This window comes from Melanostigma gelatinosum (genome assembly GCF_949748355.1).
Source record: "Melanostigma gelatinosum genome assembly, chromosome: 13".
Classification (NCBI taxonomy): domain Eukaryota; kingdom Metazoa; phylum Chordata; class Actinopteri; order Perciformes; family Zoarcidae; genus Melanostigma; species Melanostigma gelatinosum.
This window is the reverse complement of record NC_136646.1, coordinates 14,083,634-14,109,694: the sequence shown is the minus strand read 5'-3', so window position 1 is coordinate 14,109,694 and position 26,061 is coordinate 14,083,634. Positions and strand designations below refer to the sequence as shown.

General features: G+C 44.1%; 1 protein-coding gene across 1 annotated transcript in view; it reads left to right on the top strand.

The window, feature by feature from the left end:
* The window catches only part of spop (speckle type BTB/POZ protein), a gene marked incomplete at both ends in the record, with an annotated part of 133,286 nt that overhangs the window by 41,206 nt on the left and 66,019 nt on the right, over positions 1-26,061 (top strand). Inside the window, 2 exon segments of the mRNA XM_079282512.1 lie at positions 23,061-23,126; positions 23,128-23,183. Of these exon segments, the coding sequence (XP_079138638.1) occupies positions 23,061-23,126; positions 23,128-23,183 (122 nt within the window).

Below are 26,061 nucleotides of genomic sequence, written 5' to 3'. Positions count from 1 at the left end.
TTAAAAAAAAATCTTTTCATGTTATACCTTTTCTCACCAGCCGAATCAATTACTGGTGGTTATGTTAGTGTCAAAGTCTTTTGCGCCAGTGCTGAGCCCCGCCGCCGCCAGAGGTCCAACAGAAGCCACACTACGCTGATCCCCAGTCAGAGCGCTGCTGCTGCTGCTGCTGCTGCTGCTGCTGCTGCTCAGGGACAGCTTTACAGACAGCTCTAAGTTTAACCTTCCTCCTCAACAGAGCTGTGACAATGCGAGGAGAGTTCATTATGCCTTGACAAAACTGCCCCCATGTAGGTTCTCCTCAGCAAGAAAGCTGCATGGCGATTAGCTCGATCATGTTCGATCGTGGATGTAGCTGTCAGAGCTGGCTTGGTGGTCTCGTTGTGTCCTTTGATTGAACACGGTGAGATTCAGAGAGCCTTTGCCGCGCCACACTTTACCGTGCATCCCATCTCTTTCTCCCATGGGCTCAGGACACACTTGGACGTGGATATGCTGGTGTTCGCACACTTTAATTATCACGACGCTGCAGGTTTAGCATATAACACCAACGCACATTCACATACTAACAACTGTTGGAGTGGCTTTTCAAGAAAATGAACATCATGCTCCATCACGTCTCTCTCTCCGTTTTTGTTTCAGGATTGTGGGTCCTGTTGGTTCCTGTGAATTAAAATACCTGGATTGGCTGAGCAAGTAGTAGTAATATGCTACGTATTAGTGAATTTAGGTACATGTTTGTACATATATGTATCTTCTGTGAACATCAAATAAAAGGCTCTGACAAACCTTCAGAGGAGTGCGCCTCCCTTCTCGGCCAAAGGTGAATACAGTTCTTTGAGTTTGAGTGATTTTTTTTTTTTTAAAGCTTAACATCAATTCAAATTTGGCAAGGGATTTGAAAGGATCCACATTCAATAAGCAGATTTGATAAAATGCTTCAGAGCTCCACAGTTAACCATCTATCCAGGAACACATCTTTGCTCGCTTCTCAAATGCAATTTGGAGAGGTCGCCGTGGACTTTGGGGCACTGGTGATGTGGATTTTCTTTTTTTTATCATCTTTCTTTTGACATTTGAACAGATCAAGTCAATCAAAATAGATTCATTCATGAAATGTATTAAAATGGCCAATTAATTCCAAAATACAGGAGATGAAAGCTGCAGTGTAGCTCCTGTCTTTCCATTAGCAGAGCTCTCTGTGGGAATAAACCAAGGGTCAGGTTTGGAGTTGCCAGTTAGGATTAAAGTTTTAAACTTCTGCCGCTGTGCTCCTCCGCTTGACGACCCTCCGCTGTTGACAGGGGGTGGAAGTTTGTTTTGAGGCTTTTAAGATCTAATGTGTCCGCTCGCCATCCAAAGATTCTGCCTTTGACTCGCTCTCGACCCTCCCTGCCTCTCCTCCCCTTCTTTATGTTATCCAGCGTTGAGTGGTGGTAAGGAGAGATAGTAATCTGCTCCGGCCTTGGCACTCCCTCGCACTCTGCTCTCATTGAAGAAGATTGATGGCCCTCTTTCTGGAAAGGCTGTTGTTTTGGATGGAGAGAGAGAAAAAGATGGAGGCAGAGAAGTGGATTTAGAGTGGAAAAAAAACCAGTGAGTGGGGAGGATGGAGGGAGGCAGACATTGGTGGGGGGGGTGAGTGATGGTTGTAAAAAATGGAGAAATGGCAAAGGAAACGTCACCGTGGAGGAGCTCATTAAATCTAGTTTGTATTTCATTGAGTGAGGGTATGCATCCACCTGTGATTGGTTTCAGATTCACACACCGCGTCCATTTCTTTTCTTCCAGATGAACATGCGGGTTGTGGAATTGGCTGCACTTCATTTGCATGTCAGCAGGATTGTATTCAAATGTCAGTATTTCTCTCAGGAGCCATGGGGACGTGTTTGTGATGGAGCGAATCGTCGACATGTGACTCGTGTTTCCGTTGCATTAGAATGCTGTGTGGCTGTTGCGCCCTGAAGATATCTGGTCGTTCACTATTAGCAGTCTAGTGCTGCCTTGCTCGGGGGGAATTAGTAGCCCTTCATCCCTCCTCGTGATGGGTCTGTTGCTCGGTGCCCGTGTGTGTGTGTGTGTGTGGGCGGCACCAGGGTTGATTGGCTGTGATGACAGTTATGCTCTTAATTGTGCCAGTTATTCTTCCTCTGTGGCTCTTTTTCACATGTAGTGAAGCGCTTGATGTAGCCCCCCCCCTGGCGCTTTTTGTTCCTTTCTACATATTGTTTTTTAAAGTCTGTTCAGGTTTCAGGAGCCCTGAGATGTAGGAGGAGCAAATCTATCTTCTTCCACCTTTCTTTGCCCCTCTTTTGAGACAAGAATTGAGTCCGGCAGTTTATATTTCCGGGGTACCCTCATCTCTTCGTGTCCCTCTCTGCCCTCTGCTTAATGTGTCTTTTTGGACTGTTGTTTGCGCTGCTGTTCCGCTGCTTTCTCTCTCTATCTTCCTCGCTGTACTTCATCAGCCTGTTGTACACCGACCTATCTTTCATCCTGCACACCCCCCCCCCCTTCTGTGTCTTGTCTGTTCTTCATTTTTCCACCTTCAATTTCTTTTCCTGCTCTTGTATTTTTTGTTTCCCACCTCCCTGTCTGGCAGCTCTATCCTCGGTTTCTTTTTTCTTCTTTTTCCCCAGATGTGTCATGCTGTCTCATGATGTTCAGATGCTGCTGGAGTCAACCAGTCAGGCCTTGGGGCGGTCTGACAAGAGGAGGAGGGAGGGGGGGGGATTGTCTATTGTCGTCTGTCCTCGTCTTAACTGACCACTTGAGACTGCCGGAGTCAGAGGAGGGCAAGCGACACGGGACAGAGGAGCCGGAGAAAGGCTGTGAAGGCAGATTCCCATCCTGCTCATCGGAACTCTTGATGGGGTTGTTACAAGCTACAGGCCATACTTCATTTCCTGTGGTCACAACCCACTATCACACCGCTGACCAGTGTGTGTATTGGACACACAAAGTAAAAAACCTTTCAGGTAAAAAATAACCTCCAGAAATGTGGAAGGAAGAAGATGTTAAAGTCGAGGACATTGTTGTTACGTTGCTGATCGTTCTATCAAGATACCGTAGTGTGAATAGAAAGAAGTGATGGGTCAGAATATCATTCGTTCTGAAATCATTTTTTTTTTTATCCTCTTGGGGGCAGCACAAACAAGCTGTGAACACAACACTGACCCTGAAATTGAAAAGTGAAATTGAAATTGAAAGTGTTTTTATCATCTTTTCTCCACCAACCTCTGAGGAAAACGTGACTCTTTAGCTTCTAAACGTTCCCCTTAGTTCACCTGATGGGAGCAAACGTTTTAGAGCTTCTTTGCTGCAAACAGCTGCCTTTCACAGCAAGAAATGAGGTTCTGAGATATGGTCGCCTTTTATATTCTGAGTAATTAAGATTAAAATGCTACGCAGTTATACATCAGCTTAAGAATGAAAATGTCATTGTTAAGGTGACATCTTTAGACTGATCGATTCATCGCTTCCTTCATCATTGTCTTGCTGCTACAATTAGAGGCAGCATACGCTCAAACTCGAGGTTGCCAAGTTTGAATGCATAAAACGTTGTGCCAAAGCTGTGCAGTTATCTCAAAGTATCCAGTATTTCTCTTCAGCCATGGTATAATACTCTGCAACCTGCATTATGTAAAGGGAAAAACTGGCCCATGAGGAAAAATGATGACTGAAATAACAGTGGCTCTTTGTCTGCTAAATGTCACAAATCAAAAGCAACAAAAAAAGATGTATTGTACTGACTGGGGGTGTTTAAAGGCAGGATGGCCAGTATCCCATCTGCCTGTTGGAAATGTTTTATAAAACGACGTTGCTATTAAATCGATTTTGTTTTTTGAAACGGGGCCTATTGATCCAGGTTGCATCTATTTTGTTAAGTTTGGAGTGAACGGCTGCTTTGTTGAGTCAGTGATCACGTATTCATTTCAGGGGAGCTATTGATCAGACAGTGCTGGGCCCACACACGCACACGCACACAACCCGTTACACCGTCCGGTTCCATTTTTTGGCATTTCTCTCAGGGCTCAACCTCTGTTTTATGCATCTGATTGACATTTCCTCGGTATGTACGTGTAAACATGTGGCTCTTAAGATATTTCATTCATTCACGGACATCATCTCCTCTCTGAGGTAAAAGCCCGCAGGCAGTTTGGATCCTGGTCGTGAATACAAAGAGCCTTCGTGTAAAAAGTAGCCTCTTCTTTGTTCAGTGAATCCGGGCCAAGTGTAGGTTAGTGTTTCAGTTCGTCAGAATTCATTCAACTTCTGGGGGAACTTGCTTTTTTTCTGTAGCTATTGCCGTCATTTCAAGTCATTCATGCCTGCTTTAAAATGCAGTTTTGTACTTTATGAGCTGGGCATAGAATACATTTCACTCAAATCAGTATTTAGTATCAGCATTCCGACTTAAAATGTCTTTAAATTACAAGCATCTCTATGTATTATGAGCTCAACGACTCTCAGTTTATATGGCAAGTCTCTGATCTTCATCTGTGGAGGACGTACATCTATGACCACAGCGCCGTCAGTGTCAAGGAAACCCTGTGAAAGAGTGACCGGAGGAGAACCCCCAAGTACACACTGGATTGCAGCGCTAGACTTTGGGGCTCTTGATGAGCCTGCCAGAGTCTACTACCTCTACGCCAGAGTTGAGTGCCACTGTGGGTCTGTTCTGTCAGATGGTTGTACTGTTATCGGGCTCTCTGTGTAAATATACCCCCAAGAAGTATTAACGAAGCATTCAGCCTGCTTTTGAATCTTGTTGCTGTAAGCGCCGTCGTTTGATTTGTGGACATGAGATGGCTTTCCTTCACACCTGTGGCTCAGCTTCAGTTTGCTGTTTTGGAAACAGTCTAGATACAGTTTGTGTTTGGATTAGTGTTTTAATGCCGGGTGTAATTACATAAAGGAGGGCTCCGGTTCCACTTTGTTTCCGCCTCGCTGTGTAAACCTCACTACCTCTTCATAAAACATGTCTTTGTAATATCTTGACACACACACACACACACGCTCCAGCTCGTTCAGCATTCAAGTCTCCGACATAACAGATGCGCTCACAAACAGTCAACTTCACAAGGAGTCTCTTGCAAGAATACGATAAGGCGCTGGCTCACGGCCACGCTCGCTCTCACAACAGTCTTGTTGATTCTTTCCGCTGTTTGCGTTTTGCAGCTTTTGCCAAGAAGCTCGGGCTGTGGACAGACACGCAGCAGACTGACACACCTACGGACAGACAGGCCTGATGGACAGAGTCCAGCTGGCCAGTCATGGCAGCGGCAAGCGGAACAGATGTGTGAGGGACTTTGATGTAGGTGAGTACCAAATGGGGTGAGGATCTAGGAGAGGGAAGAAAGGGAGGGAGGGAGGGAGGGGGGGGATTGGTCTATACCAATATGAGGAACTACACTGTGGAGAGGGAGGTCTGCCATTGGGGCGGTGAGAGAAACACTTTCAGTCTATGATACATTTGTTGAATTTTAGTGGCACACATGAGCGCTTTTCACTTAAAATTGAGTGTGTGGGTCATATTTTTTTAACTCAAGGCCTTGTTTAATTTGAGGTGCTTTAATCTTAATTTAGCTTGTTTCTATTGTATTTCTTAAATATTGGAGTCTCCCTTTTGTCATGTGCTCTGCAGCCCAATGATGTTGCTAAGTTGTAGTTCAGTAGTTTCTCTTAAGCAAACTGAGTTTTGTTTTTTTGCTTTTTAAAACGCGTCTTTTAATACTATTTCCTTTTACCAAACGGTTGGTAAAAGGAATTTGATGACCCAGAATGAAAATAAGGGAGACGCTTTGAATAGAAAACACACAAACCTCCAAAAAGAATGAAGGTGACGGACGATCTGAGGGATACCAGTGGAGGAATACCAAGTAGCAAGAGAACAGAGGATGCAGCAAACACTTGATCATACAAATGGCAGCTGGGTAAGACGTTTTCGGTGGTATTCAGCCGTCATTTGAAAGTGGAAATTGCACCCAGTTCTAATAAAAGATGAAACAAAAGTGAGAAAAGAGGAGGGAGATCAGGTTTTTAGAAGGGGAAATGAGGGCGGAGGCCCCAACAAAAAAAAGAACAATAAAATATATCCTACAGGGGAAATTATGTAGGCCTGTGTGTTTCATGCCTCCCCCGAAAAACTTTTCCATGCTAATTAGGTAATGTAAAACTAGCAAGAACAGCAAGAAAGCCGGAGCAAAGGCTGAACAGCGCACGATTCAGTTAGAGGCCATAAAACACACATTTGTGTGCTGAGAGGAGAAAATACCAAGTGATGGTGAATTATTGATGTGACACTCTGGCCTGCTGGTGCGTATACGGGGTTTGTCTGCAGTCGCATTGTTTCATCAAACGTTCAGCAAAGTGAATCTTTCTTCTTGGTTGAAAAGGTGGACGTAGAGCAAGTGGAGGGAGGAGAGATTTCAAGAGGTCCACAGTTGAGATGTTGCCTCCGCGTTCCCACCCGTTTGGAGCGCGACTTACCTTCATTCATTCAAAGCGGAACGAGCGTTTCACTTGGCAGTGTCTTCTGACGTCAGCGTTGCTGCATGTCTCCATGAAAATTAAATCTGTGTGTGTGGGATTTTGTTGAGAAATGCTGGCATGTATTTTAATCACCTCCTCCACATTATCGTACATACCGAGCATTATGCAGAGTTGACATGAATATGGTTTTTGCAGATGTACTGTATGTGAGTCGGTGCCTGTGATATTTGATTTCCTGCTTGTGACTTCGTTTCTGTTCTCTCTGGAAACTCTAAATAGTTTCTAGACGTGTGTGTGTGTGTGTGTGTGCGCCTGTACACGCGAGTGAAAGGCAGTCAGTCTTTGCTGACCCTGCAGTTCCAGCCAATTTGCTGTGATCACAGTGACAAGTGTCTCCATATGGATACTTAGTAATTAGCTAAGAGGAGATGGAGGAAGGTTGGAGTTGGTGGAGGCATTAGAGGAGCTGTCGGAGGGCCCCACTCATCTTAAACCCCCCCCCCCCAAAAAAATCTGTCAAGAGGCTTGTCTGGGGGCCGGTCGCCCTCCCTCACACTCGGCTGCTCCAGTTAATTGAAGCCTCTTCAGATCAGTCAGAGGAGCTGGATCTGCACGCCTGAGCGGACCGCGGCGCTCACCTGACCTGTCAGTCACTTCTACCGGCCGCCCGCCACACACGGCCACATCGTCGCGTCTCTCAGGGTGAAACCTCAAGAAGACGCTCGGCAGGTACAGCGACAACAACAACTCGCCCGCCAGCCCAAGGAGAGGAAAATGCCACGTTGGGCTAGTAAATGTGGTAAAAAAAGAATTAAACACGGAGCTAATGATGGAAGTAACTGAAGATTGAGCCTTCTTATATATTGTAATGTTGTTTTACAACTGTGCAGCACTTTGGTCAACTATTGCTGTTTTTAAATGTGCTCTGTGTCTGATAAAACATGATCAACTAAGTGTTTGTTGGTATTTGATAACCTCTAATAAATACAATCGTTTGTCTCGGGGCAAGTGGATTTCTGACCCTCTCTCTTGACCAGGGAAGATTAAAAAAGAAGAGATTTAAACCCTTGAGCTTTTTGTTTCTTTCATTTAGGCAGGCGAGTGCGGTGGCTTTTAAATCTGAACCTCAAATGGACTGCGAGGCAGTTTGTCTGGAGTTAGACCTTCATCTGTAAGAAGTGACCCTGAAACGCAGTTTCATGGCTATAAGCAGACGGATGTTGACATCCAATACCCGGTAGTTACTCATGCTTGAAAAGCCAAGCACAACAAAAACAAAATGAGCCAAGGGCAAACTTGCACTCAAGTAAAACAAAAAAAAGACATTCTCTAAACTCTAAAGACTGAGCTACAGCGACACGCACTGCCATTGGATTTGTTTGGACTAATTTGCCGGCCGCGTGGCTCTTGTTGATAGATTACTGCTGAATTGAAAATTGTATATGGTTGTCATCAAAGCAGCCGCTGCATGAATGCAACAAAGCCACTACTTGGACCAAAACAAGCCGAGTAAGGTTCGCAAAGGCCAGAACCAGTGACGCCACAGAAGAAACAAGCAACGCTGTTATCCTTCTTGAGAGGACAGGAGCAGGCAAGCGGCTCAGTGCCTTGCTCACTGACACGTCAGCAGGGCGGCTGTTGGCTGACGGTTTGCCCCTAAAGGTGCTCTGGTTGCTGAGGGATTGTCCCCTTGTTGCCCTAAAAGGGTAAACTTTCCTATTTGACATCCTGCAGGAACTCTGCAGAGGTTAACGCTTCCCCCTCTTAAATACCGCGCTCCTGTGTTCTGCTGTGCAACGCTGCCTTGCGTAACGCCGAACACTAGGGATGCCTGAAGTAGAACCACAGGGAATAGCCGAGATCTCTCTGAGACAACCCACACGGGAGTGAACGTCTGAAGTGAGAAGTGGAAGTTTGTGTATTGTTTGAAATGCCAGGCTTCTCGGTGTGCGAGCCGTGTAGCTTGTAGCTCAGTCAGCTGACATTTAATGCTGCAGCCATTACGTACTGCTGCTGCTTTAGTACAGGCCTCTTGGTTGGTATACCGGCGTGAATATGAACAGGCAGATGTGACAGCTGGCCCGGCCATATGCAACAAGCCTTTTAGATCTTGACGCCTTAATTATGCCTTCCCTCGGGACCAATATTGACATTTTGGGCCTTAACACTGCGACCTTACAAACTGCCAGCCTCCAGTTGGCATTATGTCTCTTGGCACAAAGGTGCTTGATCAGTGCTTAGAGATGGGCGTTTTTGAATTCATCAGTGTTGTAAAAAATCAATGTGTGTTGTTAACTGATAAGTAGCTGTGTCAAAGATTTCTTCCACTATTTTTTTTTTTTTTTCTTAATGAAGTTTTTGTGGGAGTTTGTCTTCATCTTCAGTGATGATGAGGTTGGAAGGAATCATATTCATTTATCTTTTATAGTGCGGGCGTTGAGACGCCTCACTGTGATTAGGGGCCAAACCAAAAACTTATAACTGGAAGTTGAATTATTTTAATGATCTATAATTATCTAATCTTGGCTCCAATAATCCTGCTCCAGTATGCAAGCGTGTGTGTGTGTGTGTGTGTGTTTTTTTTAAACGATGACGTCATGGTTTCTTCATGTATTGCGTTGAATGAGCTGCTGCCACCTCCTGCAGTTGAAGTGTGTGTTCATCATATTGTTGCATGAGCAGCGCTCACAGGATGAAAGGTCATTTTTCTGCATTAATCTCAGTTTACCTGCGTCTCTGTGTGTCTCACCTGCGTCGTCCGCTCGTCTTCATTCCTCTTGTTAACCTGGGTTTTAATTGCGGTTGCCGTGGCAACCCGGCGGCTCCCTCCACTTACTCCTCCACCCCCCTCGTCTCTCTGACCTCCTCGTTAAAGTGTGGCAGTAGCTGGTCAATGATTGTGTTTTATTTATACTTTTCCTCTTCGATGGGGCCGCATGTGTCTGGCTTTTTTGTTTTCTTTCTCTACCGTGTCTTCATTTCATTTCATGTCTTTCTTGCTTGTTTGCTTTCTTCTGTTTCTTGTTTAGTTGCAGTCTGTCTTTGAGTGTGTTTTTTTCTCATGACACTGCAGACTGCCACTGCTAGCTGTCAGTCGTGCAGTAAACTGTGGTCAGTGGGGGACTCTAGGTGGGCCGTCTCTGCTTATCCAATGCCAGACTTGGATGCAGATGAGTCTGCTCGGTGTGCCTTGTCTGACTGTTATGCAGATCAAGTTTAAATGGTGTTCAGCCAAACTGTTGGTTCATCAGTAAAACTTTGCACATTTGTATCTTATTCCCTCTCGTCTAAGGGATGCTTAATATTCAACCTTTTTACAAAATACTGATAACTGGCTACAATTCCCATAGTTATTATTATTATTATATTGCAATGCCATCACGTGCTGAGTATCCACTGATTATACTTTAACTGTAATACTTTTTCCTACAGCAGCTGTGTCCCTGAAAGCCTCTCTGTGAGACGCAGACTTCCACAGTGTTGCCTCAAGTGAAAACACATTATTGTAAACAGGGAAATCTCCTCCTATTGGTCTATTTTTTTTTTTAAATACACATGCCAGCTGTGTGTTGAAAGTAATTCATAATTTAGAAATGTGCAGTATTTGTCAATGTATGTTCATCCTAAAGACAAGAGGAAGTGTGTACTCATGCATTTCTAACCAGCAAAGTAATCATCAATGCATCAAATTTAGCCAAATAACAGTGGCAAATTTAATATTGGTCACTTTATTTTCTGGAAATCATTGCCTGGCACTTCTACACGGTTGCCTAAATTCAGTTTGATGTACGAAGAAAACCAATAACACATAGATGTGCCATGAAACTGGACAGTTTGCTGCTTGTTTATTGCTCAGCAGGAATTTCTCACTCTTTTTTTCCTTTCCTTCCATGTCTCCTATCGCTCATCCTTCCCACACGCACGTCTGTTTTTCTCCCCGCCGCACTTATCTCTTAAAAACATGTTGTGCTGTCGATATCGTGATGCCAACAAATGACCGCACCTGGATGTATAAAACTCTGGGTCTTCACATTCTTTAAATTGCAATACAGCGCAGCTCTCTAGGAGCAAATATTGACAAAAGGAAATTATTCTACACTGCAAAGCTTTATGGGTGCAATCAAATGGACGTTGGCGTCTCACAGTCAGCAATACATCGAAATATTGGCATTTGGAAGTTCTTTGAATGCAAACGACTCGGTCGCTTCGGTAACTTCTTCAAGATAAGTCCATCTTGCTGATCCAAAGTTACAGGGACTGGAATCTGATTTGTTTTGACATCTGTCTTCCTTGCTTGCTTCACTTTCTCTGTCTCTGTCTTCCAGACTCTTCCTGCTTCTTCTTTTTTTTCTTCTCATTGGTCATATTATTCTGTGGACAAATACATCAGAGTAAGAAATAAAGCAGCTTCCTTCACCCTCTCATTTTTGTTTGATCCATTTTTTCCCCAAATGCTTCCTTTATTACGATGTCCTATTATCTTTATTTATGATCAGATAAACGCTGTCTGGCTCCCTACTGTTGTTTGTGTGTGTTTTTTCTTTAACCACTTTATCTTTCCTCCGTCCCTCCGTCCATCACTGCCTGTTGTTGGCATCTGCCAGAGCCGAGAAAGTCTCTCCTGGTGCGTTTGATTGGTCGTTCAGACATCGCTATGTGCCTGCCTGACTCAAATGACTTCATTAGAGAGTGATAATCTCAGAGGGGGTCGCCACCAGAGGCAGCCTGATGCGCCCGATTTGTCAGTGCCATTCATGCCAAAGATGAAACGTGTTGAATCGTCGGAGTGAGTCAATTTAAAACAACAGAATAGGCAGAGTTTCAGGGCTGGAAGTTTGTGGATAGTGGCAGGGGAGGGGCTTGGATTCTGAGCATAACTGTTTAGTCAGGCACCCAGATTCACTGCAGAGATTTGAAATGTCAGTGTGTGTGTGTGTGTGTGTGTGTGTGTGGTTGAGGTAGTCCAGCAGCTTTATCTGCGTGGCATTTCCTGCTTTCAGAGTCGACTGCGGCACCATCTGATGACCCTCCAAAAGGCTCAGCCCTGCAGAGAATATTGAGGGGAACACGTGTAACCTTAACATGAATTAGGAACGCTTGGATTGGGAGGGTGACACACAGGGTTCTGTCACCTTTACGAACACCGGCAGTTATTTTGAGGGGCGTTATCTTAATAGTGTCGCGGGAGTCCAGGTTTGAGTCCCTTTCCGTGCCGGCTTTTTTTCTGTGAGCCACCGTGTTGCAGGTAATGAACTGATCTCAAATCAGACTGCTGGCTGATTTATTGCGGGTGATATGACACATTAACAGTTGTCTGGCATCAGCTCGTGGCGAACAACTCTGCAGTCGTTTCCACTTCAGCGCTGCGAGGATCGAGGTTGGCATTTAGGTGCCAGCAGCCAAAACAGAGACGTACGGCTGCAACCACTCGACGCCCACCGCTATCTCACCCAGGGTTCTCCAGGGATTGAATATTGAAAATGTCACCTGAAAATTATATGTAAATATTGAAACCGTTGCGATTTTGGCATTTTTAACGCCGTATATCTTCCTAAAGAGAAAGTCACACAAATCCACAACAGTGGTGTTATTGTACGCCACACAAATGAGATGTACTTCCACTTATTAATCATGCAGAATTAGCTGACGATGTGAGAAGCAACAAGTCCGTGCATCTGAATCATGTGAAATTGAATCGGCATTGCTTGAGAATAAAATTGCGATACTGTTGGTTGGCGTTCTATGAACACAGCTGTGGTTTGACTCTTTCCAGATTGAGACGGCTCATTTACAGCTCTCACTGGATAATGCATGTGCTCTTTAATGTATAGATAGCAATGTATAAAAGGTGAGGAGATCACTGTTGGTTTTAGAAGACTATCCATCTTTTATGAGTTAAATGGGGAGCATTTAAAATTCTCTCTGAATATAAATGAGTGTGTGTGTGTGTGTGTGTGTGTGTGTAAATGTGGTAATTGGGAGGCAGAGTGACGTCGGGGCACACAGAGGAGTAACCCTTGTCGTACCAAGTGCAACCGATGGATAGAACTGAACTTATTAGCGCAGCTACCTTTCCTCTCCCTTCCTTTCACTGAAAAGAGCAACCGGCGAGGCAATGAGACAGAGAGCAACGTGTGCACCTGTCTCCACATCTCCTCGACGCTCTGTGAGACTCTGCCCGGGTTTCCTACGGTGGAAGAGAATATATGTGAATGCTGTCGGGAATGAGAATCTTAATAAAAACCCTCGCACTTGATAAATAACGAGATAGATGGATTCACTCATTAAATGAAATATAAAATACCTGTGGCAGAGAATCACTTTGTTACTCGGCACATCTTGGATGTTATGAAATACGGCCTCACATCAGAACAATATCTTGCTTTGCATTTCTGAAGTTTTTGAAGACTTTGCACCTTTTTGTTGTCAATCTGGGAATTCTCTGTCTCACCACTCGGTCTCTGAGAGGTGTTGGAAACGCACCTAATTGCATTTTACATTTTGAAGCATTTCCAACATCAGTTAAGACTTTTCTTGACTTTGGAGTTATTGTATGTGTGAGATTTATTTTACTTCTAATAGTTCACTTTAAAACCACACGTAGAAATATATATATATATATATATATATAATATATTATATATATATATATATATTTCTACGTGTGGTTTTAAAGTGAACCACACTTTAAAAAAAAGAATTGCGAGTAGGCTCGTTCCTCAGAGGTCCCAGCGAACAGGTAGCGTCTGCTTTCCACTTTTGAACCATCCGTTTGTCAAATTGACAATGGTTGCCTTGGAAAGATCCTTATTTAAGGTTCGGGAAGCATCGAAAGTGGTCTCAAGGTCTTTTTTGACCCATCCAGCCACCATAGTAATAACTCCAAAGGCGGCTATAGGGCACTTGAACATTAACATAATGTTGTGTTGGTGCATTCGCTGAAACAAGTGAATTCTGTCATTTTTCTTGGGCGAGGACACTCAACAAAGGATGACCCGGGACCACCTCTGTGGATGACCCTGTACGGCCGCTGCCGGCTTCAGCGGTTCCTGCTGAATGGTCTCAAATAAGAGCGAGAGGGAGATTAGATGTGACATCTGGTAAGAAGCAGGAGTAGTGCCCCCTCAGGTGGAAGATGGGCTGTTTGTGTGGAAAAATGCCAGCCGCTCCCCCTCACGGCATTAGATTGCCCTTGATCCCCATATTTCAGCACAGTGATATGACCGCGTGACACGTTAAGTGAACAGATGATCTTAACTGGATCCTCTTCAGTCTGTGTGTGTGTGTGTGTGTGTGTGGATCCACTTTGATTTGAAGTACTTTATGTTAATAGGACCACCAGCAGTCGTTGATATTTGGTGTGTTGATGGTGTCTTGTAAAAAGGATACTAAACCTGGCACACCTGGTTGTCAATCAAGACATCGATGTTTGAGGATACATTGAAGAAATTCTTTTTTTATGTCTTTTCGTCTCCGAAAAAACAAAGAATTTAAATGGAGATCCACACCAAGTTTGTCGTCGTCTCCTGTGTGCCTCGTCTCCACTCTGTTTAAGGTGACATCTCACAAATGCAGTGACTTGTACTGCTGCCGGCACAGTTCACCATCATAATTGTTGGAAAGAAGAGAGGAGATGGTGAGGAGAAAAGGGAGTAAAACCTGTCTGTGTGTGAAACCTCTACCTTACTCACTCCTCCACCACTCGCTACATATGAAACACTCAATAGTTTACTCTGCTGTGAGATTCCAGACGCTAATCATGCTTCATTTCGGGTCTCCATTGCCGTCTTCGGCGCGGCAGCGGACCATTGAGTTTCTACATTTTGTGTTCCATCGAGGGATTACTTTTTTATGACTTTATAGTACATAAACGTTAAACGTATAATTCAGGCTGTCAAATGAAACGGCTCAATGTAAGTATACCACACTTTGTAGCAAATAGGGAGCGATTCTGGATGAAGCACCGTAGTGAGGGGAAGGGGGGGGGGAGATTAAATTGTCCCTCACTGGAACGCCTTTATATGGATCTGGGAATAGAACGAAAGCAGTTTTACCTAAGGTGACATTTCTGTGTTAAAGAAAGCTAACATGATTTGAAACCATAATTAAAATGGAAACAACTCGAGGAGGAGGTGGGCAACCAAAGCCTGACATGGCCTTAACCTTTTAGATTTCAAATTTGAATCATGTCTCGATTTTTGCACAATGTTGTGTTTCTGTGTGAAATGTCATCTCAACTATCGGATTTCTGCGGAAATCGGAAGAAAATCGGGATGGATTCAGAGTGCATTGAAGTTAATTCTGTGTTGAGGATCCTTTTTTGCATATAGTTTCTCCAACATAAGTGATGGCTACGTACATTTCTGCGTGACATAAAGTTTTGTCGTCAATAACCCGCACTCAGGTTCACTTATTTTCTATTATGGATCAAATAACTAGTTTTGCTTCACGCTTTGGTCGATAAAAGATGAAACCTGTTTGCCTATAAAGGCATTGACTGAGTGCACACATGATGATCCGTCTCTGTGATAAGAGACGGATCAGAGGAGATTAGACAGGCGGAGGGGATAAAGATAGAGCTAAAGACGGACTTTGTTTTCTGCCCCTTTGTGAGCCAGGGCTCCTGCTAATTACCAAGCTCTCTGGTCCTTGCTAAATGTGTTTGAAATCCACTGGATGCAGATAATTGAGTTGGAAATGTGTTACATGACAAAGTCACGCTGAAGGACAACCACTAAAAAAGCCCCCCCCCCTGTCCTCTCTGTCAGACACACTTTTGAAATAAAACGCTTCCAAATCATTCATTCCGCAGCGTTCGCCTTTGTTGTTTGTTGAGATTGAAGCTTTGGGGATGTTTGAGCCACCTATTGTGATAAGCTATAGTCAAAACAGAGACGGGCCACTGGCGGGTGTGCCAGACAGGACTGTGTCTCCCCCCCCCCCCCGTTGCTGAAATAATTGCTTTTAGCCTTCGGTTTAAGAATATATCCTTCACACATCATCATTGCAAAGTAGAAAAATGGTTTACCGCCACAGGCTGGGATGTGTCTGTCCATGCATCTCAAGTTGTCTCTCAGCTAAGCAGTCGCTCATACTCGTAGCCTAAATCTCCCAATTGATTTCAGCGCTTCATATGCATATTGGTTTCACTGACTCGGATGCATTGATCCCAGGCAGAGACGCCTCCCCTGAGAATGTTTGAGTAAAGTGAAAAAGAAGGTGAAGAGAGGCTCCTTGTCCTATTATTATTTGCATTTTAATTATAAGTTGCATCATTGCACTGAGTGCGGTAACAACTCCCTCTCCCTCCATCCTCTCCTCCCTGTTGCTCTGAGCTCGGCTCGCTTCGTGAGACTGAAACTCCAAATTCGGAGAATAGAAAGGGCGCGCTAATGCGTATAAGAGCACATCCAGTATCGTCGTGTGGCTGAAGGTGAAAGCGGCGTCATCTCAGTGGGTGCACGCAAACGTCGCACGTGTGTTGTTCTCTCTAGCTGCTTTGTTCAGAGAAAAGAAGAGATATATTGTCAAAAGAAAAGCTGTTTTTGACTGTGATGGTCTGGCGCACTCTGCTGCGTTTGAGTGGGCGCCTGCGTTGGGAAAGAATACACAGAGTGAGAGCGAGCTGTGGACTTGCTGCAGCAGGTATCATTTTGTCATTTAGAAAGCACTTTTCTCCTGTTATCTTGGCTACATAGGCCCACTGTGGTTTGATGTCTGCCTCAATATCTCTTTTTTTTCTTCTTCACATTTGAACAGTGGATTTGTCTCTCTATGCTGTATGTGTGTGTCTGTCTGTGCTTATGTAAAAGCTTTTCTTTCGAGGGCTAGTTGATCACATCGGAGGGGCGTGTCAGGACAAATCACAAGAGCCTCGACTGAAAGGCTTTACATGTGGGACTTAAAGATCATACACTCATGTGCACATACGGCCTTATCGAAGGCTTGTGTGTGACACCGAAGTACAGCAGCTGTGTGCAGGGTTTTTCGAGGATCCGTCAAATGAGACCTTTATCTCGCTCGCAGGCCGGTCTCGTATATTGAATCTTTTTTATATCGAATGGTTCAAGCTGAGTGTGCAAAATATAAGGAGAAGAGTGTGCCGATTGGTTTCCGTGTTAAATGTGATGAGACGGAAAGTCATTGCGGCAAAGGTATTTGTGTATGCAATTAGTACACTAGACCATGTATTTACGTGTCAGACATTCATTCACATATTACAGCTTTGTGGCAAAATACGTCAACTTTACAAGTGTTCAGCATTTAAAGTAGATGGCTTGTAAAGATGGTTTTAAATGTGTCGGTGGGGATTCTAGTGGAGCTGCTCTTTTGCGTGTGTTTTCTGGAGCTTAATACTGAAACACAGCCAACAGAGCAAAGCAGAGGTTTGGGGAAGATCACAATCAGAGGGGATGGAGATGGAGAGTGAGAAGAAAGGATGATGGCAAAGTACTCTCCTCTGTGTCTTTTTCAACTCTTGAATTACCTCGGGCTGGGACAGCTTCTGTAGCCTCTGTCGGCCATCGATCATATCAAAGGATGAATGATGATGTAGTGTGAGGGCTGAGATTTGTTTCTCTCATGTCAAGGCTTGACGATTGCACTGTTCCCTGTGTGGCACGCAATGTTTGAATAAGAAAAAAGGTATAAAGTAATCCAATCATCAGGATTTAAATGTGTGGTAAAGAAATGTAGTCCGATTCCTTAATGCAGTGACTGCTTGTCTCTAAAGGTGACGCCGTCATTCAGTTAATGAGTATTACCATAGTGGTGATAGGTACACTTAATGCTGTGAAGTGCAGCTATGGATATTAATGATGATGATTTGGGCTCAGCCGTCTCACTTTCTTGATGTGAGACGCCTTATGGCAATTTTTACGTTATCTTAGCTGCGCAAGTAAATACATTTCTGAGTTTTTTTTATGTTCAAAGGTAGAAAATGTGATCAAAAAGTGGGACAAAAGCAATACGGAAGACGTGTGGTGCAGGCATGGTTGCCTGGTTTCATAGCAATCATCACTGGGTTTAAGAGAGGCAGAGAACAAACGGGGGAGTTTAGGTGATGGTTTAAAAAGGGAAGGAAAAGGGAGAGAGAGGAGACCATCGGTGATATGGAGAGGGATGGTGATGTTGTTTCACTGGGGGGGCTCTGTCTCTGGCAGCGCCTCTTAATTCATCACACCTCCTGTGGCCCCCCGGATCCGACACACTCCAGTGTCGCCCCCCCCCCGACCCGCCGCAGAGTTCACGCTGGGCCCGGTCATGCGTGTGTGTGCCCACTGTTCCCCGCGTTCTCTTATCCCTGTTTCCCCCCTCTGAGTGAGTGTCGGGGCTTTCAGCAGTGCCTCGGGCTAGATGGATGGACGCTGATGGACGCAGCAGACATGTTTTCAGACATGCGTCCACGTCCAGCCTTGTTCTCACACGTGTATTTCTTCCGCCCCACACCTGAGAGGAAAGCCTCTTTCCCGATGCATATTTTGCTGGCTCGTCTCACCTGCCGCAGCTCCTCATCTAGTCTGGTTTTCTTGCCACTGCTATCAGAGACACCACGGCGCTGCTCTCCTCTCTCATGTCTGCTGCCAGAACTCCTGAATCCCTCTTAACTGAGAGTTGGAATCACTTCCGTCACATGGTCCCTGTGTGTGTGTGCTTATTTGCCTCCAGCAGCTGTGTATGTTTTTTATTTTAGAAATGGGAGTCGGCTAACTTCACTTGATCAGTCTTGCTGATCCCCCGGATGCGTCTGCACACGTTCCCTGTAAGCTTCATTTGGAACTTTTATTGCTATCTGACCTTTACAACGAACGGGCTTCATTAACCCGCCGTCAGATTTCTCACATGAGCTGGAGGAAAGAGGGTAGTTTTAATGTAGCACAGGGTCGACTCCAAGCAGTTGAAAAGTGAGCTACCGTGTGGGCGTTTTGATTTCCGTTCAGAAATGCGCCACGCATACGATCAAAGCTGCAACACTCTGTCACTTTAGCCTTTAGCTTTTTTGGCATGTCTCTGTAGCTCGCTGTTCCGCTCGCTGCCTATTGTCGCACAAGGTGACCCTCTACTCCAGGACCCCCGCTGCGACCCCTTCCTTTTTCTGCAGCAGCCAAATCACACAGCCCCCCCGTCCACCTGGTGGTGGTGGTGGTGGTGGTGTCTCTGCACAGCGCCACCCGCCGTCTTCTCCTCCCAGCAGGAAGCGGGTCCCTCAGGGAGAGGCTAATGGGAAGTCCCCTTTATTTGTGTCTTTTCCAATTTGCAAGTTAAAGGGGCTTTAGATGGCGACATGTTATTTGTGTAAGTGCTTGCATGTCGAGTGTAGTTTTTTTTTCTCTTCATAATTCTATTTCCTCTTTCCGAGAGTGTCGGCGGTTGCTGCAATGAATTCCAGAGGGCTTTCCATCTCTCTGTTCTGTCACTCTTCACCTCCTATTTCACAGCAGGCCTGGTCCCCTGAAGTCCCTGCCATATGGTCGTACTGAGGGATTTTTGGGATGAACATAACTATTTCATACAAATCCATTGATAAAACTGAAGGGCTTATCATCGTCGTTACCAGCATCCAGTGGTGGAGTACATTCACTCAAGTACTTTTACTTTACTTAAGTATTTACATTTTCTGCTACCTTTATACTTTACACCGCTACATCTGATAATTTGCCTCCCTTCACTCCAACGGTCCTCACAGTAGATTTAAATACAATCATTAAGCTAAGTGCTGATAATTTGTTGATACTAAAGATAGAATTAATAATGACAGTCTGACTATATTCAAAGCACAGACAGACTTCCAGGTTGGTGTGGATGTGCAGACAACATGTCCTTCAGATTGTCACGAGCACAGATGGAGCAACAAATGAACACAAATGTGTCCTCGAGTGTAAATATGCATTGTAAGCTGTTTACATTATCAGATTTGCAGATGGAGGTAACATATGCGCAGCAATATATGCGATCACAATGTATAATTTACAGACGGAGTTAATATCACGGCACACAGATTTATTACACCACGGGCAGAGCATCGTGTGTTGCTCACGGTGTAACGTGTGTGTGTGTGTGTGTGTGTGGGTGTGTAGTGTGGCTGTAACGGACCGGGCAGCCGGCGAGCTCCGCCTCTCGTGCGGATGCGGGCGGCATCGGCTCGCTTAGCTCTTGGTTATACCGAGGAAGTTGAATCTATCTGTCTGTTGGTTTGTCAGACTCTCCTCCCTGGTGTGTTGAGGTGTGTGACAGAGAGATGGAGAGAGATGGCAGCTGGACTGGCAGAGGGGGAGCAGACTGTCTCTCTGTAATGAATATAAATGGGCTCCAGGTCTCACTCTCCTCATCTGGGCTCCCCTCTCTGAAGAACAGGCATGGGACGAGGACGTGGGATGGATGGAGGTGGCCCATACCGGTCCTGTGTCTCTCTACTTGCTCACACATTTGCTGCATTGTGCATACCACACACAGGAATCTAACAAAAATAACCATTATATGCCGCCCAACGTCGTATGTTATATCACAATGTTGTCCTTTGTATACAGTTAAACACAATCACGAACACCGATACAACAATATGATGGCTGTGTCGGATTGTTTTCCGGCTCGTGTTCAAAAGTTAGATTTTTAATAAAGACAGATGTCGTCATTTCCAAAATTCACAACGTGGTTTTATCTTCTGAACGTTTCTGTTGGCATTGAGCCTCTCAAAAGCAACATTTTCATTGCGGTCAAAAAACACTGAATCAATCAATATCGTTGATATTCATTAAAGAAAGTTGATTTAATAGAAAACAACTGAACTCATTTCGTCCAATGATTGACTGAATTCAAATCGAGGATTTTGTTTTAGGATTTTGACATTTTATTTGATGATATCATAAAATGTGATGACAGAGATTTTAAGCTTTGTTTGAAAACCTCAAAAGAAGCTTTGAATAATAAAAAAAAGACATTCGGTACAGCCCGACAATTAAAACTGAAGCTTTGTGAAGCTCATGATGTCCAATCTCTCATTCAGAATTGAGGAAAAAATCCACCCTCTGTTATAGTTATAGTTGTAATTCAGCCCTCTGAAACTGAGGTGTTGAATCCCAGTAAGAACTGAACATTACTCCCTTCACAGTGTTGTATTCACTGCAGGGCCTTTGTATGCATGTATGCAATATGGTAAGATGTCTTTTTTTTTTTTTTTAGTTTGCTGTATTTGCCAGAGAAAAGAGCAAGATGTGCACTCTGCAGAAGCTGAACTAGTTTGCTCTCTTTCTGCATCGCTCTGTCTAAGCACCCTCACCCTTATTTCCACTGCTTTTCATCCAACCTCCGAGGTGCTGATGGAGCCAAAGGAGCAGCAACAAACACTCTCTTATCTGAAGCACAGTACCTCCATTACTGCCTTACTTTGTCTCTTAATTGCCTTTGGAGGAAGACCGTCTTTTGTCAATCTCTCCCTGACATGCACTGTAATGTGACAATATTTATTTTCCCTATGCTGTGTGCATTATCACATATTAGTCATTCTTCCCATTCATGCTGTCATCATCTGATTCCCATGACAAATGAACTGTCTGAAGATATTTCTTCAGAGGGAGTCCTATGATTAGCGCACATCTCCATCTCTCAGAGTTGCTATTGCTGCACTCCTCCTGCCGCTCTGCTCTTGATGTTTGTCGTGAAAAGGATGGAAAAAAAAATAATCGAAAACCCATCCATAGCTTTATTCAGGTGAAGTGTCATCTGTGTCTATTTAGAAAGCTGTGAGGCTGTTAGCAGTGCTGCCAGTGTTGTCATGTTTTCTTAAATTGATTCCCTGTGATTACTTGCCATTCCTGTTGATCTTAAGGGGCAGAATACAAGAAAAGCGCTTGGTAAATTGTGCTTCAGATATGCTGTGAAACAAAGCACAAATGATGACACACACACACACACACACACACGCAGACACACGTGCAAAAATCCACGTGTAGGCCCTCACTCACTCATATGGACTATAATTAATTGCCAGGAAGTCTCAGGTAATTTAAATTGCAAATCAGTGCCGCCTTGTTCTCTCAACTTTTGTGATTAATATTTTATTGTTTTACTGAGCGAAAATGCCACCAGTGTTTTTCATCAGATACAAATAGCACAAAAGAAGAAAAGGGAGGGGTGGTGGGGGGGGAGGAGATAAGATGCGGGCGTTATCTCTAAACATTAATTATGTCGTGTCTGAGAGTGGAGCTGTTGAGGTTGCCTCTCCCCTCTACAATCCACTCGCGCAGACAGAAGTCTCTCCTCATCTCTCAGCGCTCTCGGTCTGATACTCGGCTTCTGCTAAGTTTCCTCAGGTCCTGAACTTCTAATCAGCCACTAATTAAGCAGAAGCGTTTCTGCTTAAGGGTTTCTGCTTAAGAAGGGGACGCACAGGTTCAGTGAGGAAAGCCAGATCCTGGGACCTGGTGTCGACTTAGGTATTACATATGTGGAGAAGAACTTGAGAGGAGCGGAGCATGAAACCAGGGGAAATGAGAGATTTAGAGAAATTAATCCTTTTTTCTCTCTTTTTTTTTTCCAACAATATTTTTAATCCCACGAGGCTGCTAGTGTACGAAAGGAGCTAAAATTAGATGAAAAATAATGAGGAAGTTTCCCCATGCCAATTTCAATGTGGCAGTGAAAATCTCAGTCGCAGCACTTAAGGATATAAACGAATCCTGATCGCTCACTCTTTAAAAACAACTTTGACCTTTCTTAGCCAGCACTGACTTACTGAGCACCGAGTATTTTATGACCGTGCGTGCGTGCGTGCGTGCGTGCGTGCGTGCGCGCGCGCGCAGACTGGCAGCTCGAGATGAAAGTCTTTCACTTCACTTCGAGCCACGGTGGACGGGTGCAGCCTGGCTGGAATCAGTTGGCTGGCGCGGCGCCCTGCTCCTCTCAAAGTAAAACAAAGACGAAACCACGCGCAGATAGCAGCAGGCTTCCCCCAGCGAAGCAGAGCTCACGCCGCTGTGCTCCGAATGCTGAAGCCTCCTTGAAACCAAATGAATTCCGACCTCTTATGTCCTACTCACTTGGAAATATTGCGCAATTAGGCTATCCATTCAATTAGCAAATGCTTTGACATGCTCAAACACAGACATCTACGCAAGGTCACATCTTACCTGTGTTTTCCTGACTTGATATTATAAGCCTACTTTGTTTCCCACAAAAACGGGTGTCATTTCAGTCTTTGTTTAAGGGTTGTATACCTATACTGTAGCATTGTGTTTGTTTCAGTCGTTGCAGTACAGGCGTTGCTAGTTCAGACATCACTTTTCTGTTCAGAGCCAAGGCAAATAATGTATGTCATTGATGATGTCTGTTATTTCATCTTCTCTTGCAAATCTCTTTTTTTGTTATTTTTCTGTTGTTGCTCTGACAATATCCTTTCTTCTTTCACTCCGTTTGTTGTCGGTGTTTATTAAGATGAAAGGCAGTTTTGATGTGCGGTTTTGAAGTCCAGGCTGACCAAGCACCACTTACCCACGTAGAACAGATAAAATATATAAAGAAATGGATCCGGATTCAGCTCTTTCTGTGCCTTTTTTGTTTTTCCTGCTCAGATCAAAGTGGTGAGGTTCTCCTACATGTGGACCATCAACAACTTCAGCTTCTGTCGCGAGGAGATGGGGGGAAGTCGTCAAAAGCTCCACTTTGTCCTCCGGAGCCAACGACAAACTCAAATGGTTGGTGAAGGCCGGTCGTCACAGCCATCAGATATTGACACTGCTCTAAGAGGGTTGTTGGAGAACGTTTTCTCCGACGAGTCTCCCAAGCGCTGTCCAATTATTACATCTTTGAGAGGTACAGCATTGTTTTCAAGAGATTAAAGCACCCACTCGCCTGCTTCAGTGGCATCGAGTGTGCCTTCATCTAGTCTGTGTCTCCACTGATGTTTACTGACACGTGTGTTTGGAATAATAATTTTTCACGCACTTTCTCAGGCTTGAATTTAGTCTGGCTGCACCTTCACTGTCTCACTTTGCTGTGGGCTCAGAGTAAAAGATAAAACTATGATACCAGGATGAATGTACACGTGTGAAATATGAAGTAAATGTATAGCCAGTTCAGTGTTCAGAACCTGAAAGTATACTGACTGTAGCCTCGGGTAAAACAACAGACAACAATGGGTCTGGGATTGGTAAGGCACGTGTTTAAATGACGAAATAAATGGAGATGGGCCTTTTCAGAGGAAGCCCAGGCTTTTTTTTTCAAATACCACGTCAACCTAAGTTGTTTTTGGACATTGTACCATTAGTCCACCTCTTCCCGTAAGTGCCTAACCAAGACAATCCTGCTGCTTTTTCATCTCATCTGAGTGAACAGCTTTTCCAGCCATTTGTATACCATACCTCACTGTCGGGAGCATTATTGCTTATTTTGTCCGATGGTCTTACTGACGCTAGTTGGAGAAATGAGATCCAGAGTGTACTGCGGGTCGGCGCCACACCTTTAGGCATTACAGCATGAGAGAGCCCAAATTGTAAGGTAACAACAATGAATAGACTTAAAGGGACAGTCCCCCCCCCCCCCCCCCCCAAAAATAAATCTTGTTTTAACTGCTCAAAAACAAGGTCTGTGGATTATCTTGAAAGACTAAGTCATGATTTCTGGAAAGAGACATTGCTTTTGAGTTTTTCAAATATATTTCTTTGGCGCTTTGAGTGCCATATAGTCCATCTCTATTGCCAATATCTCCGAAACGATGCCACTCGCACCAAAACTACACACATCTAAATTGATGAATAGCAGTACATTTAAGAGGAAAAACATGTATTTTTGTATTTTACGTGTTTTTTGGTGCTATTAATTTGCACATCAACATATTAACATATAACAGTTGTTTTTGTCACAAGCACTTCCAAAAATATTTTTCTGAGGTTTTGCACGGTGTTGTGGAATATTTCTATGAAAAGTCGGGAGAAGAGTGTCAAAGTGTTATCAAATCAATGTCAAATGAAACAGAGTCTGGATGAACGATCAAGGTTGTAATAGTCAATTTATTTGCTTGCAAGCAAAGAGAACACTGTCCCACAGACACATCACGTCATCTGCAGGAGGTGCTCTGAATAACACAGTCAGATGCATGTCTTGCAAGCAAAGAGAGCACAGTCTCACAGACACATCGCCGTCATCTGTTAGAGGTGCTCTGACAACATAGTCAGATACATGTCTTGCAAGCAAAGAGAGCACAGTCTCACAGACACATCGCCGTCATCTGTTAGAGGTGCTCTGACAACATAGTCAGATACATGGACATTTATACTGCTTCCTTTGATTGGGTCACTGTGACCTAATCAAAGAGTTCAGTCACAAGAAATACAGAGTCTGAATAAGCCTGTTTTACCATCACATATCACATATACATACAGAGGGTCATGCTCTTCAGCTGATGCTGATCAGGAAGTACCGTAATCTAGACCTGTGTGTCGCTGTCTTTGAAGACAGAAACAATGCACAGGAGAACAGATAACAAGATAACAGATAACAAATAACAAGACACCTGGATGCAAAACTGATAGAATCATCTACTCAAATAGGTTTTGTGCCTGCACTTTTAAAGACTTACATTCTTCAATCCTAAAGCATAAGACCATGACATATTTTCCCATAACAACGGCGAATAAAAGCATCAACAAATGCTGTTGTGCAGAACGGACATATTCCAAACGTACAACACAGAGACTCTGTAGTCAGAACAAAGATGGCAAACTTAATTACTTTAATTGACAAAGGAGTTTGACAAAGGAAGCGCACCCCAGAATCTTTTTTTTTTTTTTTTACCTTTCACAATAAAAGCCCGAGACATATAAACAGTTTACTAGAGGGAACTCCGATTCACTCAGAGCATTCTGCTAAAAGGAAACTCAATAAAATAGCTAACATAGCTTAGACCAGTGATTTTCAACCTTTTTTGAGCCGCGGCACACTTTTTACATTTACAAAATCCTGGGGCACACCACCAACCAAAATGACACAAAAAGACACTAACACAGTACATATAATACATATAGTTAATAATATAGTTTCTAAATGTATTTGTACTCACTTAGTGTGAAACCTGGGCCTGTTTCGATGAACACAACATGGATATCCTGGCAGGAATGGTAGAAAGACACATACGAAGCTCTTCCTCAACAGCTCTCAGTCTCTCTCTGTTTTTAGTTTTTATCGCTGTCAAGCTTGAGAAGCTCAGCTCACACAGATATGTGGTTGAAAACGGGAGCAATGTCAAAATAGCTTTGTTGGCCAGAATGGGGAACTCCTTGGCAACAGCTAACCAAAAACTGTCCAAAGGAAGATCAGCAAAGTTTAGCTTTAAACCACGATCTTGTTTCAGTTCAATGAGTTCCTCTTGCTCCTTTAAAGTCATGTCCTTTCCAGCAACGGATGCTGAGCTGTATGGGTCCCTAACCCAGTCAAGGCATTCTGTGAAGGCTGAAGAGAAATAAAATGACAACTTCTCCTCCAGAGTTTTCAAATGTTTGCCAATCACCTCGCACATTGCAGCAGTGTTGCCATCCTGCAGTTTCTCGGTGAGTGGGAACATCTCAAGGTTGCCAC